General features: G+C 37.0%; 1 protein-coding gene across 1 annotated transcript; it reads right to left on the minus strand.

The window, feature by feature from the left end:
- Positions 1–4,933: 4,933 nt before the first annotated feature.
- DCAKD (dephospho-CoA kinase domain containing) lies at positions 4,934–15,629 on the minus strand. Its single transcript, XM_015814643.1, has 5 exons — positions 15,512–15,629; positions 14,048–14,165; positions 12,569–12,772; positions 7,220–7,307; positions 4,934–5,478 (listed from the first exon to the last, which is right to left on the minus strand). The coding sequence occupies exons 2-5, from the start codon at positions 14,157–14,159 to the stop codon at positions 5,193–5,195; spliced, it is 690 nt and encodes a 229-aa protein (XP_015670129.1). The 5' UTR covers positions 14,160–14,165; positions 15,512–15,629; the 3' UTR covers positions 4,934–5,192.
- Between the last annotated feature and the right edge of the window lie 2,763 nt (positions 15,630–18,392).

Below are 18,392 nucleotides of genomic sequence, written 5' to 3' on the forward strand. Positions count from 1 at the left end.
GAAAGAACAAATTACAGTACTAAACACTTGGAGAGTAAATGTTAATGCTATGATGAACCTAAAGATTTAGCAGCATACAAATTTAATAAGAAAACTTATATATACATGAAATTATTTTTGTACTGGTCCTATCTTCTACTTTTTGAATTTGCCTCCTAAACCTGGGTAACCTATTCTATGATTTTTTTTTCTTTCCTATTATCTACTTTTGGCCTCCCTTAGGAAACCTGTTCTTATATCTAGACAGGGGTGAAAAGTGAAAATAAAACTAACTCGCCTAGGAGCCCATTGGATGTTTTAGGAGTGCAGCTCACTGAAAACCCTTTGGTTGTGCTTACTGATAAACCTGGAAGCTATAGTTCCAAGAGGCCTGGAATGTACCACGATGGGAGAATCTGAAATAAAGGAAAACCTTGCCCATCCCTAAAATGATCCTCAATTATAGATCTGGCAATCGTTACTTTTGAAAGAACAATTTGACAGTCAATTCTATGGGTTTTTTTTAACGGAAAGGGAAGAAGTCATCTAGCTGGCAGGTCATGTTAGGGTAATAGCTTCTTCTTGGAGGAATCTGGCTGGGAAATCAAGGGTCTGAACCAGACAATTGCTATGTTATAGCTGGAGCTTAAAAACAGTTACCTTTGTAAATCTTACCAATTTATCCAAGTCTGACTATGGTTTACAAAGGATTAGTTTACTACTACGTGCACAAAGAGACAATCATATTGATTCCATCACTGTTTTATTAATAGAATGTGAGTTTTGCATACATTCTAGGACATTGAAAAATATATACAGTAATAGGCACAATCCAGCACCACCATCATCAAATATATGGAAAACAATGGGCTTTCATTGCATGAAGTCTTTATATATCTGATAATTTTTTGTATACAAATAGGAGATTCATATCCTCTGAAATCAGCAAAGCTAGGATTTTATTCTCTTCTGTAGTTTGTTGTTGTTGTTGTTGTTTTATCCTGCTGTATCCATGCTTTGGAATTATCTTTTTTAATAATTAAAAGAAAAAAATAATAATTGTATAAAAAGATAAAACATTTTGATTACTGGGTCCTGGAAAAATAATCGGCAAAAAAAAATCTTAGTTCAAAAAAATTAGAAGCTTTTACAGCAATCTGTATGGCATCTTTTAGAATTTACCAATTTATCCAGGCTGGCTGGGAATTCCAAGAATTATAGGGCGATATATCTGAAGAATACTGGATTAAAGAAGGTTGAGATATTTCTATGAGCCCATTTATTCCATGAAATTCTTCTGTACCTGTTTCTTTCCTTCACTTCTGTTCTTTATTTCACACCTTCCTCAATATTTTATGCATTTCAACTTCTCAAATTCTTAGTAATTTAGCCTTTAATGTAAACAGCTACATTATGAAAGTAGCAGTGCTCCAGTGTATAGTTGCTAATAGCAAAAGCAAGATTTAAGCCAAGAGAGAGAGAGGTAACAGAGCCAATTACCGTGTTTCCCAAAAATAAAACAGGGTCTTTTTTTTTTTTGCCTCCAAAAGAGGCATCAGGTGTTATTTTGGGGGGATGTTTTTTATACTCACCTCCGGCACCGACAGCCCCGCCCAGCCGGCCCACTTCTTCTGCGGCACTTCTTCTGCGACTGAAGGAGCAGCTTCAATCTGCAGCTGCATTCCGGCCTGAATTTTGTAGTCAGGCCTTTCCAGAAGGCCTATGCAGCCAAGTACAGAGCTATGGATTCAATCCATATCTTGGTTCTTGGCTGCAGAGGTCTTGCAGAACCGAGCTATGGGTTGAATCCATAGCTCAGATCTTGACTGCAGAGGCCTTCTGGAAAAGGTTGTGACTAGCTGCAGAAGACATTGCAGAAGAAGTGGGCCGGTGAGGAGAGGCCTGGCTGCCAGGTAAATGGGTGTGGGGTGCATGGGGCAGCTCCACACTCCCACCCTAGCTTGATTTTTAGGTATGTGCCTCGCCCCAAAACTAGGACTTATTTTTGGGGCAGGGCTTATATTAGCCCCCCCCAAAAAATCAAGCTAGGGTTTATTTTCGGGGTAGGCCTTACTTTCGGGAAAACATGGTAGTGTCTAATGATTTAACCTAATTTTTGCCCACCATTTTCCTTAGTTGGTCACTTTCCCAAAGCAAAAATCAAATTAAAGTGCTGACTGTAGGGCCTCTCTGCTTTGTATATCAAGATAAAATTTGTAATGCAGAGAATATAGTGTTTTTTGCATTTTCTTTGGGGAAACATGGGGTCTACAGATTGGTTATGCTGAAATAGAAAACACAAAATAATTTTGTTCTTTGAACTGTTTAACCAGCTAGAGTGAAACTGGGCTACCACTGCCCTCTGCTGGATATTCAAGGTACTGCCTGTTTGAACTTTCACAAGTATTATTATTAAAGCCTATAGTTAAATAGATGGCTGATTACTTCAAAATAATTATCTGGAATTCTGTGTGCTATACAATGCCATTTAGCTATCATAGATGGGAGCAATGCTGCAGTGATTGTAAAAATTATACACAATTTTTTTTAGGACAAAGTTCTCATCAGTCTAACTACAATATTATGCAGTCAGATAACTTCCCTGAGGTGTTGGATTATAAACTAGTGTCTTACATAAAAGTCCAACACATTTCAGTCCACCTTTATTATTTGTATAAATAACTCAAAGAGGTGAACATATCTAATATTCTTTTTCTTCTATTTTCCCCCAAACAACCACCCTGTGAGGTCACTGGCCACTCTCACCCAGCCGGCTTTCATGCCTAAGGCAGGATTAGAACTCTCAATCTCCTGGATTCTAGCCTGGTGCCTTAACTACTTGATTAAACTGGCTTTCAACATCAGGAAGGCACCAATTTAAAGATGGAGGGCTCGTAGCCTAATATATCCTAGGTCTGCATTCTCCAACCCTCCAATCAGAGCACACAAAGAGTGGGTGGGCAGGGATGGCTAAAAAAAAAAATCAATATGCTATATGAAATCCTGCAACCAAAGCCTCACTCATTTGCATATCACATGTGTATTGCATGTAAAAAAGGATAGGGCTTCAATCATACAGTTCTATCCACTATCTTTTTTTTTAATCCCCTTCTTTCAAAGTCAACATTGCCCTTGACTCTGAGTCAATAATAAAACAGTCTCCCCACTTTATTTCTTCTTTCCTATTTGTTCCCATAACAAATTTAATACCTAACTTTAAACTATGTTTGGAACATCTAAGAACCTTGTGCAATCCCAGCACCACTGGGGCGTCCGTGTAGAGCTAAAATATTTGGTACCATTTTTTTTGTCAAGCTTGGGAATACTTTGAACTTCATTTTGTCATATAACATCTTTCCAGATGAAAATAAAACAGGTAATAAGTCAGAAGAAGAAGAGGAAGTTCACCCTAGAATGCAAAACTGGGCTTGTCAGGAGCCGAACCTCATTTCAACTTTATTCTCTTGCACAGTTTCCATACATTTCAATTAGACTATTATGAAATAATGAATGTATTAATGTGACCTATAATTTCTTTATATATCAGCAACAGCAGCAACTTTACATGAGCAACAATCTTATATTAAGATTGTAATGTAACTGAGCAATAATCTGATTGCAGCCAGTTATTGGCCATCATGGTTAGTTTCTCCATAAAATGTATGGGTACAAGAGTATCTTAGGTATGTTTCAGTTACAATTTTATTAGTTTATTAAAATATAAAATACAGAAATACAAAGAAAAAATAGAATAATGGGAGAAAAGGAAGAAAAGAAAAAATGTAGGATAAAAGGGATAAGAAAAGAATTGACTTCCAACTCTTTTTGGTGCAGTATAAGATAATAACATACAACCTTAATAGTATCTTAGGCATGTTCCAAGCTCTCTAATTATATAGGATTATAGGAGTATATTTCAGCCCAAGTTGTGTTTCAGAATTAGATTCTATTATGTTTCTCTGCATTTCCATAATACAGAAATCTTGTGACTGTCTCAAAATCTTTGTAGACACGCGAAGTAGTCAAGATTCTGATTACAGAAAACTTAAAAATATTTGAACAGCATTACATTCCCTTATACTCATCTTAGACTGATAGTTATAATGTTAAATAAAAGGACTATATTGCAAGATAAGCTGGTTATGTAACACTGAATTCTATTAGTCATTTTAATAAAAAGACATTACTCAATATGACACCGCATGTCTTAGTGAAAAGCTACAGATTTGATAACAAGACATTACTCAATATGAAGCTGCATAATGTGAAATAATGGGGAAAGCTACAGATTTGATATCTTATTTCCTTGTAGGAGGTTTTTTGGTTACATTTACTGCTCACCCACTCCTACAGAAGTAATAATTGATGTTGACTACGTCCTTGAAGGAGCCACAAAAGTAAATGTTTCTAAGAGATGGTTAATACTGTGTTTCCCCGAAAGTAAGGCCTACCCCAAAAATAAGCCCTAGTTTGGGAGTGAGGCACACACCTAAAAATCAAGCTAGGGCGGGGGTGTGGAGCTGCACTACGTAACATGTACCTGCTTACCTTGCAGCCAGGCCTCTCCTCACTGGCCCACTTCTTCTGCGGCGTCTCCAGGCTTGCATTTTGCAGTCAGAGGCCTTTCTGGAAGGTCTCTGCAGCCTGGAACCGAGCTATGGATTCAATCCATAGCTCGGTTCTGCAAGTCCTCTGGCGCTGAGAACCGAGCTATAATCCATAGCTCGGTACCCGGCTTGCATAGGCCTTCTGGAAAGGCCTGACTGCAAAATGCAGGCCAGAATGTAGCTGCAGAATGAAGCTGCTCCTGCCCCAGAAAAAGTGGACCTGCTGGGCGGTGCTGTCGGTGCTGGAGGTGAGTATAAAAGACATCCCCCCAAAATAAAAAAAAAGACCCAGTCTTATTTTCTGGAAAACACGGTAGCAGATCTCATGCAATGATAAGATTTTTTTTTAAAAAAGAAACTTGTAGTTATTCTCATACCAAAAACTAATATGAGAACGGCACTTTGATTCTTTGCTTATTAAATTCATGTAGCCCCTTAATCACCACCCTAATTCAGCAGTCCACTTACTAATCCAAATCCCCACTAAAATCCCTTCTTGTCCCATAATCAATCTTTTATGCAAGCATAATCAATCTGTTATGCATAAATGCAATCTAAATTAAGAGTCTAGATTTCTTATGTCCTCTTTGATAGTGATAGAACAATCTATCGCATAAGTTGCTGTACTAGCAAATACACAAGGCCTCCAACTCCCGCTGTTGCTGCTACACCCAATAAGCGCATCATAAGGAACTCCAAGGAGTTCTCCAATTCTGCATGTAATTTCAGGACCTGCTTCTTGGTGGCCTCAGCATCTCCTGAGTTATCAATGACATGGTCAGCCAACTTGACCTTCTGAGCAAGGGGCATCTGGGCAAAAATGCGTACTTCTGCCTCTGTCTGAGTCAGCCCATTCCTGTGCATCAAGCGAGACAGCTGGACTTGTGGGTCACTGACAGAAGAGAGGAAAATGAATTCAATTAAAATCAAATGTTCTCCAAATTGTACCTCTAATGTCCATCTAGACCAGGATCACTGGGAGAAGAAAAGCTTTCATCTTGTTTCTTCCTTCCCACTGCATGCAAGACGAATGCTTTGCTATTAGTGCACAGGAAGCAACAACTCTGATTAAGTTTGTCATTGTTAATGGTAGAAGTGGCGAAAACTTTAACTATGACCATCCCTTTGTACTGTTTCAAACAGTAACAACTGATCGACAGAAGAAATTAACCACTATTCCTTGGGCTCTTGAGCTGTCAGTGATCTTAATAAAGAGTTTCCAATATTCTTTATGTTGCCTTCACTTCACCATGACCAAAACCTATTTCACACATCTCCCCAAGGTATAATGTAGTCGGCTTGATTTTGCTGGTGTGTTGCATTAACTTACCCCATTATGCTTTGTTAACAATGGTTTAAAACTTAGCACTTCACGCAAACTCAATCACACAAGAAATATATGACAGGTTTCTTTGACAGATGAAATCTGCTCTTCAGGTGCTTCAACTGAATTCTCTGGTATGAAAGAAATTAATCGTACTCCTTACCCCACCCTCTTTTTCCGAAAGAATCTCAAAATATCATACTTTTATTTTTCTCCCATAACTGAACGTTCTGCAGTAGCAAAAGACATAAAGTACTGCAGGAGGAGGACTGGGTGGGGGCAAAGAAAGAGAAGTTGCTGATAGTGGAACAACATCAGTGTGTATAACAAGCATAACAGGATAAAAGAATTAAGATCTTACCTCCAACACCCATCTCAAGTCTCAAATGTCTTGGTCTTATAATGCACATAAAAGCTAGAATATGTAAGTACAAAGCAATGACTAAGAAAATGTACAATTCAGGAAGCAGGATGTTTCAGTTACTTGGTCCTACTCCACTTCAACACACTGTTTTCTTGAGGTTTGAATCTTCAGAAAGCTCAGCATATCCATGAGATGATGGATTGGAAAATGAGATAGGTAATTTTGTCAACAAGCTTCCCTGTACATATGGCTTGTCTCCTTAGATACCAGGAGGTGGTCTTGCAGAAACAAGCTCAATTACATTAGAGCAGATATGTGCTTTTCCTATGACCATTTGTAGTGTGATGGGGCTTGCTCCATGGAGACCCATACCAGAAGGAAGAATTCTCTACAGCCTGTAGATTTTGATATGTAGCAGTAATAGTAATAGGAGGAACAGGAATACAAATTCCTTCTCAACCAGCTATAGAAATACAAGTGGCTACTGGAACATATATAAATGCATTATGAATAACTGCATACACAAAAGACAATATGCATTTAGTATGCTACATTGAAAAACACTGCCTGTAAACAGACTGAGATTCTAATGCCAGATCCGAAAATCATTCAGAAAACTACTGAAATGCAGAGAATCGGATGAAGAGACTCAGGTCATATGGCTTTATTATAAACATCGCAGTTACATGGAAGGACCACAAATTACTCTACTCCATTTCAATGGCTCTTCAATTTCTAAGGATAATTCCATGACCCATGGCCTTTTCAACTCTAACTTGGGTTAAATATTCTTTTAATAGTTACATGAAAATGCTGTTTATTCCAACTTCCATTTAAAGAAAACAATATATTACATAGCCCATTCTCCGACTTTCATTCCATCTAAATCATTAGCACTGAATGTTATTTAAAATTATGTAGCATTTTATCCAATACTCTCCTTACCAATACACAACAACTGTGTGCTTCATGAATCTGGTCAGCATTTTGCTCTCAAAGAGGAGGGGGATATCCAGAATCACATATCGATAGCCTGGAAAAATTAAATAAATCCTTTATTATAAACATTTTTTTCAATAGCAGCAAACTTTTTGGGTATGATGCTGCAAATACAAACAAGTAGGCCTCAGGTACGACCATTTGTTCAGTATTACAACAGTGTTGAAGGAGGGAGATTTACAATCAGTCTGCCAATTTATGGCTATTGCAGCATCCCTGTGATCATATGAACACAACTCAGATGCTTGGCAACTGGCTCACAATTATGACAGTTGCATATTCCATGGTCACATGATTGCCATTCCCCTGCCTGCCTTCCACAAGCAAAGTCAATGACTGCCCATACTCTGTAGCTCCTTATCTCCCACCCATCCACCTATATTCCATAGTGCTCTTTAGTCTGCCTGCCTAGACATAATTTAAGTGCCTCATCCCATGTTGTGGTCACATGAGGTCCTCACTGATCAATCTGCATGGTCCTCACTTAATGACAGCAACATGAACTCCCAGGTTTGCCATCACTAGGCAATGTAGTCATGAGATGATTTATTTTATGACCGCATTGCTTAGTGACAGAAACTCCAGTCCTAATTGCCATCATAACCTGAGGACTACCTGTATTTCGCTACAATTTAATCAGTGACTAAATAATATTGATTCAAACTATCATTCAAACTAGTGCTCCTATCACCAATGCAGAAGGCTAATATAGGTTTCATGATCAAGTTCAATATAAAAATCAATGGAACATGCAAGCAAGATGTACTACATGGGACTGGAGAGTGGAATGCCGAAGTGGGGGAAACACAAAAGAATATATAAGTAGATTATATGATTTAGGAAACCAAAATAAAGCAGGAAGCTGATGTATTAATTCATGCATGTCCAATTATTTCTTCATAATTAACACTTCAAACAACCAAAACACTTCTCTACATGGACATCATGAGATGGAGTATTTAGAAATCAAGATGATTATGAGGTGTCCTGCTAGCACTGGTGATGTTACTTAGTTTGGGTAATGAAATGTCTGCAAGAAAACAAGCAAGCTCAGAGAGCACCAACCCCGAGCTATAAACATTCTACTTATATTGTTAATTAGTGGAGTGGGGGAGCTCCGTAATAGTATCAAAAACATTGTGGAAGAGATCATAAACTACTCATGTGCAAGTTTCAAGCTCAGTTAAAGAATAGAAATATATATTCACCATTTTCAATGAGAATTTCAGAAATAGTTTGAAGCCCTAAACCTCATTGATGGACAGCCATAAGAATTATGGATTGAATTTAAAGGAAGTTATTAAGGATGAGTGCGAAAAGAGCTTGCCAAAAACAAAGACAGAAAAGAAAGCAAACTGAATACAGAGCAAACCAAGGAAACTGGTAAGGAGAGAAGCCAGAGCCAAGAAAAACAAATATCTCATAGAATACAAGAAGCGGTATTGCAACAAAATCCGTAAACACATTCAAGATGGAGACAGACATGGAAAAACAAGGAAATAGTTCAAAAGATATCTAGTCCTAGTGGATATCTAGTCCTACCAAAAAGAAGTCACTATGTCCTCTGATTATAGAAAGGCCTTCAATTGTGTTGATTAAGCTGTGAAAAAGTACTCAGAAAAATAGAAATCCCAGAATATTTTACTCTACTCATGAGAAACAGATCAGGAAGCCAGAAGGTGGTCAGAAGATGGAGAAGCAGACTGGTTCCAGGTTGGAGGAGTGTAACAAGATTTTGTTCTATTTCCTTATCTATTCAACCTATCTGCTGAATGTATATATAGGGAAGATGGGTTGCAAGAAGATGAGTGTGGTTTTAAAACTGGAGAAAGAAAGATCAATAATCTGCACTATACTGGTCACACTAACCTGATTGCCAAAAATGCAAAAGATCTATAAGCTCTAGTAATAAAAGTCAAGGAGACAGTGAAAAAAATGACACTAAATATAAAAAATACCAAACTAATGACAACAGGTAGAATAACTAGCTGTAGAAACGTCAATAAAGACAGCAAAGTGGTAAATAGTCTTTGCCTTGTAGTGTTAACCATCAGCAATATAGGAATAAGTAGTCAAGAAATGCACTGCAGACCAGTATCTGACAAATCAATCATGAAGATTTTGAAATCGTTATTAAAATGTTGTGATGTGTCTATACTTACAAAGATCAGAATCATGCAAGCCACAACATTTCCTTTGACATTCTATGGAAACAAATGTTGAACTTTAAAAAATCAGGTTAGGAAAAATATTGATTATTTTGAACTATAGTATTGGGGGGGGGGGAGAAATCCTGAGAATACTGTGGACATCCAAGAAAGAAAATAAATAGATCATTGAACAAATCAACCCAAAGTTTTTGAGAAAGCGTCTAAAAAAGATAGAGAGTACATATGTGCTGAAGAGACATAAAAAACTCTGTCTGCTTGGGATCTCTTCTTTCCCCCCTTATTCAGTAGAAGAGCAACAGTGTAGAATTACCGGTAGATAGAAGAAAACACGCTACTGCATGCACAAAACTAAAATTGTCCAAACAGACTTTTGAAAAAGACAATGTGTGATTTAGGTAGTGAAATTCATATTCACATTTGCTTGATCTTTCATTGCATTGGAAACCTGTTAAAAGAGGTTCTGCTAAGTCAAGGTTTCATTGAACATCCTGCAGCAACTCCTTCTTATTGTCTACTCCAAACTTTCCACAGGATGGGAAAATTTGTTAACGTAAGTGAAGATTCTTGTTTTCCCTGACTACTGATTACGCCTCTAATATATCTGACAGTGTAGAGCAGGGGTTCCCAACCAGGGGTGCGAGATGATATTCCAGGGGGTGCGAAAACTTGGGTTTAAAAGTTTCAAAATTATAGTGTATATGCATAATTCGTTGCCATTATTTCGAACTTTTGTATGGGGTGCAAGAATATATCAGAAGTGTTCTAGGGGTGCGGGGTATAGAAAAGGTTGGGAACTGCTGGTGTATAACATAGCTTCCTCATTAGCTGACAGTGTTGTATCTCAGAGTCTTTTAATATGTACCACACATAATGTGCCTTTACGTGATATTTTAGATACCTAAATAAAATAATTATAGTCTCATGCCAAACTGTTTTAGCTATACAGGCAACATCCCCTTATCTGTGGTCATTCTACACATTTTAACAGAGCTCACTGCTGCCTCTTAAGCCCTTCTCAAAGAAATGTCTCTTCTCTTATCCTCAAATTTCTACTCCAAAAAGCTCTTGGGTTTATCATTGTTCCCAATTATTGCTATACTTAATACAAGCAACTATATTTGATGATGTTTCCAAGTGACCTTTCTATTTTCTAGAAAGCATTGTTGATGGCTATAGACCATATAGGCCCAAATTACTATAAAATTTCAAAGAATTTTCATAATTTTCACTTGGTAAAAAAAAAAAAAGAGGTTTTGAAGAATGGCAGTCTGAAGATGGTGATTTGTTCCTTCCTTTCTCACATATTTCATTTTTATAATTTTGTAGGTCTTAGAAACTGAAGATCATAGCCTCACTATTTCTCCATTTCCCTATCTGCCCTTAATAAGTGCCAGGTCCTTTTTTTGTACAAAGATCCCAAAGCAACCATTGATATCATTGGTAAGATAAGATAACCTTTATTGCCATTTTTTATTGTGAGCACTGAATCACATTAAAAATGAAATTCTGTTGCATGGTCTCAAAAGAAAGTATATTCTATATATATATATATATATATATATATATTGACCACTGTCCATTTTGAATACATAGCAGAAAGAGGAAACATGAGAGTTCACAAGGTTGATACTATATGGAACAAAACTGTGACTGAATCTAGACATTCTGCTTCAGATACCACGAAGCCTCCTCCCAGAAGGTAACAAGGAAAACAGGTCGTGAAGAGGAAATGTAGTGTCGCAGACTACATCCTGCAGATTCTTCAAGCATAGTTCATATGCCATGTCCTGGATAGAAGGAAGTGAACTACCAATCATCTTTTCTGCCATCCTCATCACTCTCTGCACAGCATTCCTGTCATAACCAGTAATGCTTCCAAACCAGACAGTAATGCAATATGCTCTCAATCATCCCTCTATAGAAAGTGGTAAGAACAGGGAAAAGTAGATGTACTTTTCTCATGCGATGCAGAAAATGCATGCGCTGCTATGCCCGCTTCATCACAACAGTGTCTTGTTATTGAGTGACCAAGCTAGCCTATTTGTTAGCTGCACATCCAGAAATGTAATGCTGCTAACCAGCTCCACAGGTGAATCATTAATACACAGAGCAGTGTGGCTGTGGCTGCCTTTTCTGAAATTGACAATGAATGATCTCTTTAGTTTTTCCTACGTTTAAGAAGAGGCTATTTTTATTACACCAGTTCACCGAATTCTCTGCCTCCTTGCGGTAAGCACTCTCATTGTCATCCTGAATAAGGCCCACTAGTGTTGTATCATCCACATACTTCATACTATGGCTGGTGGCAAACCTTGCACAATAGTCATGGGTCAACAGGGTGAACAATAACAGACTTAGGACACAACCTTGAGGAGAACCTGTGCTCAAGAAAATGGCGTTAGAAATATTAATCCCAACTCACACATACTGGGGCCTATTAATAAGAAAATCAAGAATCCAGTTGCACAAAGGAGTAATAAAGCCTAAAAGGCCCAGTTTGTCTACTAGATGCTGAGGAACGATTGTATTAAATGCTGAAGTCGACAAACAGCATTCGCACATGAGTGTTTCTTTCCTCTAAGTACGCCAAGCTCAAATGGAGAACAGAAAAAATAGCATCCTCTGAAGAGCGATTTGGAAGGTACTGGATTAGATTGGTTTAATGGCTGTATTTGTCAGTTATCACAAAGTAAATGGGAAAATATAAGGACACTGCAGAAACCCCAATTGCCAAGCCATTATTTTATCTTATCAAATTCAAAGAGTGCTTTTAGAAGAGCAGCAGGAGAATTGGGGTATTGGAGAAGTGTCTGAGCATTTCAGGAGGCATGACATTATGCACAATGCTGCCTAAAGGTTTTTTTGTGTGTGCTCTTTAAAACCACATTAAGGGACTAAAAATGCAAAGGGCAAATATAAAGAACAGAGAATCCTGAAGATATAAGCTGTAAAAGGGTGATTGCAAACAATATGTCACAAAGGGAATCAGCAAAGTTGCCTTTTCAGCCTTCCCTTCCCTTGCCATAGAATAATAAAATGGACACATGGCCAACAGAGATATTATCATTTTTATCAGCAGGATAAAGGATTCTACAAAGTAATATTAACTCTCCCAGCTACTTACCCAAGACAAAGTATTTCAAGATCTGTTTTAACATTTCCTTCTGGATCTCAGGATGAGTGATGGAGTTTAGCAGTTGACGTTTTTCTGGTTGGGAAAAAATTATATTTCCTAAAGCTTCACGGTTGATCTCACCACTCTCCAAAAGAATTTCTGGACCGAAGGAATGCACAATACGTCGATATGCCTGGAAGTATGGCTGGACCACTGGGGAAAGAAAACATTATAGTAGGAAGAGCCACCAAATATTCCTTAAAAGAGCCAGAGTATTCAGTTGGTCCATATATTTTGCAAAGACTTTCAGCTGGCAAGAAGGGAGGCAAGGAAAAAACCCTACTTATTAAACCAATTTATAATCCGCTTATCTCATGAATGAGGCTTTATGCTTAGAAACAAACAAACTTCTCTTCTAAACGTTGCATTAGTCCTGCTGCACCTCCAGCAACGATTCACAGATCACAGACCACATTAAAGGACAGAAATTGGTCTGATGGGAGCGGACAATCGTACATCTAGAAGGCATTTTTTTCTTTGCAGAAATACTGTATTTATCCAAGGCAATATGGCTGCATTCATCTCATCATCAACGATTTGGAACTGAATGGTCAGACATGCATTTCTTGCTCTCAAGGCAGCATCTGAAATCTACCTTTCAAAAAGGCTCTAATGCCAACACATATCATAATCTCTTGTGGCAATGAATTCTATAGTTAAGACTCATGGTATGTTATATCTTATATCAGATGTCTCAAGTGGTTAAAATATTGTCATAAATCAGTCATATATTTTAGTTTGGGATGGACAAATGGAAATAGCAAAATAAACACTGAGAATAAAGAAGACAGTTCTTTTTGCAGGTGCCTCAACTGTGGTCCACTGAAGTCATTTAAAATGAGTTCCCTCATCTACTCTCAGCCCCCAAAGAAAGGATTTTGAAGGCTAAGCTTTATACTAAATAAGGAGTTAAAAAGGTGAAATTCCCAGCATGATTTTCTTCCTCAAACAGTGCTATATACTGTATATAGTGATGGGATTTAACTGGGTAAGGATCTTATAAGAAAGGATTTTAATAACCTTTTACCTCCACAAGCAATTTTCCATTATAAATTTCCTCCTCTTCCCAGGGTCAGTACTGTTTATGTGTGTGTGTGTGAAAGAGAGAAAGGGGGGGAGTATAGGTGTAGAGAAAGAGAGGTAGAGACATAAACACACATACATGATTAGAAAATCTTCAGGTGGAATTTAGTACAAAGGCAAAAATATACCAACTAGTTCACAAATCCGATGAACACCAGAGGCTGTTAAAAGAGAAATGTGATGTGTACATTGAGTTCCAAGGCATGTGAAAAGTCATATTTAAAAGCAAGAAGTATGGAATCATTCCCAATAATGTCTCCATTGGGAATTCTACAGGATTTCTAAATAACAATTCTCTGATAAATCATATTGATCTGCAAACAAATAACTTCATAGAAAACTTACCTTGACGAGCTATAACATCAGCATCAATAATAGCACAACCCAGCTCCTGCAACAGAGTTACTACTGTACTTTTCCCTGATGCAATGCCACCTGTCAATCCCACCAAAAACATTTTGCCCTGAAAATGAAAGAAAATACTAAATCTGACATAATTTGTACATTTTTAAAAATGAAACAAAAATATGAGTTTAGAGATATTGTATATTCATTGTCATTCTTACCTAACTTGGCGATTACTTTTCTGTTTTACATTCAAATACATATCCAGTACAAAAAGCATTTTATAGGCCTTAATTCCAGATACTAATAAAATTACAAACTACTGCCCCCAAACTACTTTGGAACTTTTAAATCCATGCATGAAATATAGTTTCATTAACTTCTCTACTTTAGGGGCCTCCTTGGCCCTTAAAATTACTTTGGCATCCAAAGAAATGTCTCATGATAAGCATCTCAAAATTCCTGTCTCCTTTCCCCCTTTTTTTTGAACTACATAGACCACTTGCTTGTAAACTTTATTAATTTGCATTAAAAAGAAAATATTTTTCTTTTGTCAAGTTTCACCCACCACAGAAGCAATGGGATAATCAGAGGAGGCATGCACAATTTAGAAAGGTTGTCTATTCCCCAAGCTGTTGCCTTGTAATAGAAATCACATTTTACTTCCCCCCCCATAACGTTGCTAGTTGCCCCCCCCTTTTTTTTCGGAAAAGCAAACAATTTGTTTCAAAACTTCTAAATCAGATCAGAGTCCTCTGGTGCAGCAAAAATCTCCATTTGTCTTCTTCAATTCTCGTAAGAATTGCAAATATTATTATTCACAAATCATTACTGCAGCTATTTAGGCATGGAAAGTAAATCTGAAGTCCTTCAAGTTAGGTTATAAAACAATTTCAATTAGAGTACCCCAAACAGTTTCTGCAAATACTACTCAAAGTATGTTAATGATATCTCCACTTTGAGAACTTAGTATTTCAAATTTAAGCATTACCATGAATATTATATTTTGTTTCAAGGTTTAGATTTATTAAATAAATCATTTCTACCCCATCGACCCACACGCGCTCATTTTAGAGGGAGATAGAGCTTAGCCGAAATTGGCTGATTTTATTCCTGGGAATTAAATCGAAAAGATACCCCGGAAGAAAGCAATACAAATTATTCTCATACTGTCTCCTATAACAGTAGCGTCTGCGGGTTTTAGTATCTTTATTCCGATCCACTACTACCGTTGTTCTGTCACATAACAGAGCAATTTTCCTCAAATGCAATAAAGGTACACAAACGCAATCCTATAAGAGCTCGTACCACTTGCACCTAATTTCTACAAAAAGAAGAGGCGGGCTGGAGTTTAAAATCACTACACCAATCTGACATCCCTTTCATATAAACGGAGAATTAAGGGACTACGATTATTCAAGGAGAGAAACGACTCTGCCTATGTTCAGAATAATCCTGCCTCACCAGTATCTGGAACGGGGGAAAAAAAACCTTATTCTCCCATGCAACAGAAGAAGGAATATTGTGCCACGGCTTTCAGTTCCCGTTCGATGATCTGAATTCTTTCAAGCACTTCCCCTCTTTCGAAAGAATGCTACGGCTACTTCTTGGGCTTCATGTACATTTCACTTTTCTTATTCGTTATTGGCTGAAAGAAATCACGCTGGGAATTTCATCCAATCCCTATTACCCAAACTGAGCTTGACTTTTTCAGGCGTGAAGCCAAACAAAGAAAAGAAACGAAAACCGGTAGGGGATACTGAGCTTGATATGTTCTTTCTAATGTCAAAATTGCATTATGTACGGAGTTTCTTATTTAGTCAATAGGAGCACTGCTTTGTTCCTGATGAAAATAATTCCTCGACAAATAATCGTTGACATATTCCTGGTCTTACCAATTAGTTTGGCCAATTCTTGAAATAATTATAGGAAGAAAATAAGGATAAAGTACTTGTCCAGTAGTCTTTTAGGTGTTTGGAATTAACATTTTTGGAATTCCTAATCTGTATGGTCAAAGGACTTGTTGGAAAAGGCTTTCCTTGAGGTCCTACTGAATGATTTCAGATAGGATAGTTCTGAAGAAGAATCCAGTACAAAATTTGCCTTGTTATTTGACATACATAATAAAGTCTATTCAGGGGAAAAGCCCTTAGCAATTGACTGAAACTAAAAAAACAAAAGCAAAGCCAATGGTTTTCTCATAGATTGAAAATAGTGTTTGATTTTAACTTTGAGTTGAATGACCCTGGCTTAAATCCCTACTAAGCTATTAAACTCAATAGTGACTTTTGACTAGCCAATCTTATAGGATTACTGAGATAACATTTGCAAGGGCAACCATGCATAATTCCCTAAGCTCTATAAAGAAAGCGGGTTACAAAAACATAATTTATTAGCATATTGGGTTTAAAAATAGATGAGAGGTCTGGAAACTTTTGAAAGCCTTGGAGAATTTCAATCAGTCTGATGATATATAGCACTGAATTAAAAATGGGTCAAAGATATTGTGTAATGTGATGTAATATAAATCACAATCATATATTCATAATTGTTATTTTGTTTTTATGTGCCAAATTATACATAACATAAAAGTGATTTCAGAAAGACCATATTTAAGATAACTTAAAAAGTTAAAAATTAAGGGTTTTTGTACAAAATGAATAGGCAGTTGTGTCTATCCCAGGTAATTTTTTCTTTGAGTCAAACTTGATGATAATTGAGAAACATCTATACAAGTTTCTTGCAATGTTACAGAAGTAGCTTCCTTCTTCCAGGATAATTTTCGAACTTCCTAGTTCTCACATCTAAATGTTAAATATGCTCACCGTACTTAGCTTCAGAAAGATCAGCTTTGTCCATTAGTGCCATCTGTTGGGGTAAAATGTTCATTTATCTAGAAATAAATCCATTGTGGACCTTCCTTCTGAGTAAATGTTTAAGATTGCACTATTAGAATTAATCAGATTTTATAAGCTATATAGACATTGATGTACTCATTTTAATAAATCTTGAATGATTGATTCAGGAAAAATAATTATATACAATTCCCTATACAATTTCCCTCAAATTATATCTTCTGGATGCATGGATTACAACTACTTTGTGCAATCTTTTTCTGATAAATGCATGAACTGGGAAGTATAGAAGTTGTAATCCATTACTTTTAGCATATTTTGTGCATATTATATATAGTAGGTTAATAAAAGCTATAGACTGCACTCTTTCCTATTCATAACTACAAAAACTATTATGCATATACTTTGCCTTCTTGCGCAATTCTGATGTCCAGGGCTTAGCCATAATCAAGGAACTTTATTCATTTACCTAGCTGACCTATTCCTTAATCTCAGATAGCTGAGAATGTTGTATAAAACGTAGATTATTTTTTTGGAGCTGGAAATTAACTACATATACCCAAAAATATCAGAATCCCTTTATTTTTGTACAAGAATATTGGGAATGAGTCTAGATAAAAAAAACAATTTCTAAGATGAAACTAATATATGCCTTTCCTACAGTTTTAAATAAATTGGGTAAAATTGTCAAGGCTAATGTTCATCACAGCCAGTTTGCTTGGAATGATGCTCAATGGATACCTCATACCTGCCATTTACTCTACATTGAGTCCTGCTGACTCAGTGAGCCATCTCCTAGGAAAATTATGGGACTAAAGCCTATAATAAAAATATCTTTATTATAACAAAACAAATTAATACTAAGGTTCAAATATAGCTTCAGTTTTGCTGAGCATTTTGGCTTTTGAATGTTTTTCTCTTTTGATCAGTAAGAACATAATAATGTTCCTGGACCAGACCAAAAACCATCTTAATCCAACATTTTGTTTCCAACAGAGGCCAAAAACATGGCTTTGTATTGCTCTGAAGCACTGGTTAAAACCTACCAGTTTCAGAATTAAAATAGAGGACAGGAGAGTAATAGTTGGATGTCACCTACTGTTCAAAGAATTTGATAAAATCTAATGAAATATAATTACACTGCCAAGTAAATATAAGAGTATCTAACAAGTCAACAAAATAATCTAGGCACATAGGTTTTAATCTATCCCTGAAAAGACTGTTCCATATCTAAAATGAGGTTATTCCAAAATTAGAACTCCATTATATGGAAGAAAACTTCCCTCTAGAGCAGTGGTTCTTAACCTGGGCGGTACCGCCCCCCAGGGGGCGATTTCATTTTTCAGGGGGGCGATGGAATGAAAAGGGGCGGCGTGGGGGCGATGGAACGAAAAGGGGGCGATAGGGGGCGATGGAGCAAGATGTTTTGGGGACACTTTTGAGCCTTCCCCTGCAGCTCCGAGCGTCCTCCGCCATTTGTAGAGAGAGAC

Source organism: Protobothrops mucrosquamatus, unplaced genomic scaffold (assembly GCF_001527695.2).
Source record: "Protobothrops mucrosquamatus isolate PMUCROS unplaced genomic scaffold, P.Mucros_1.0 scaffold269, whole genome shotgun sequence".
Classification (NCBI taxonomy): domain Eukaryota; kingdom Metazoa; phylum Chordata; class Lepidosauria; order Squamata; family Viperidae; genus Protobothrops; species Protobothrops mucrosquamatus.

Bases quoted from the DNA above. Each gene is read 5' to 3' on its own strand.
- DCAKD (XM_015814643.1), bottom strand. From the start codon at position 14,159: ATGTTTTTGGTGGGATTGACAGGTGGCATTGCATCAGGGAAAAGTACA. The intron at 12,773-14,047 runs GTAAGTTTTCTA...TTCTTTCCCCAG, and splicing joins TGATGTTATAGCTCGTCAAG to TGGTCCAGCCATACTTCCAG. The intron at 5,479-7,219 runs GTAAGGAGAGTA...CTCTTCTGTCAG, and splicing joins CACACAGTTGTTGTGTATTG to TGACCCACAAGTCCAGCTGT.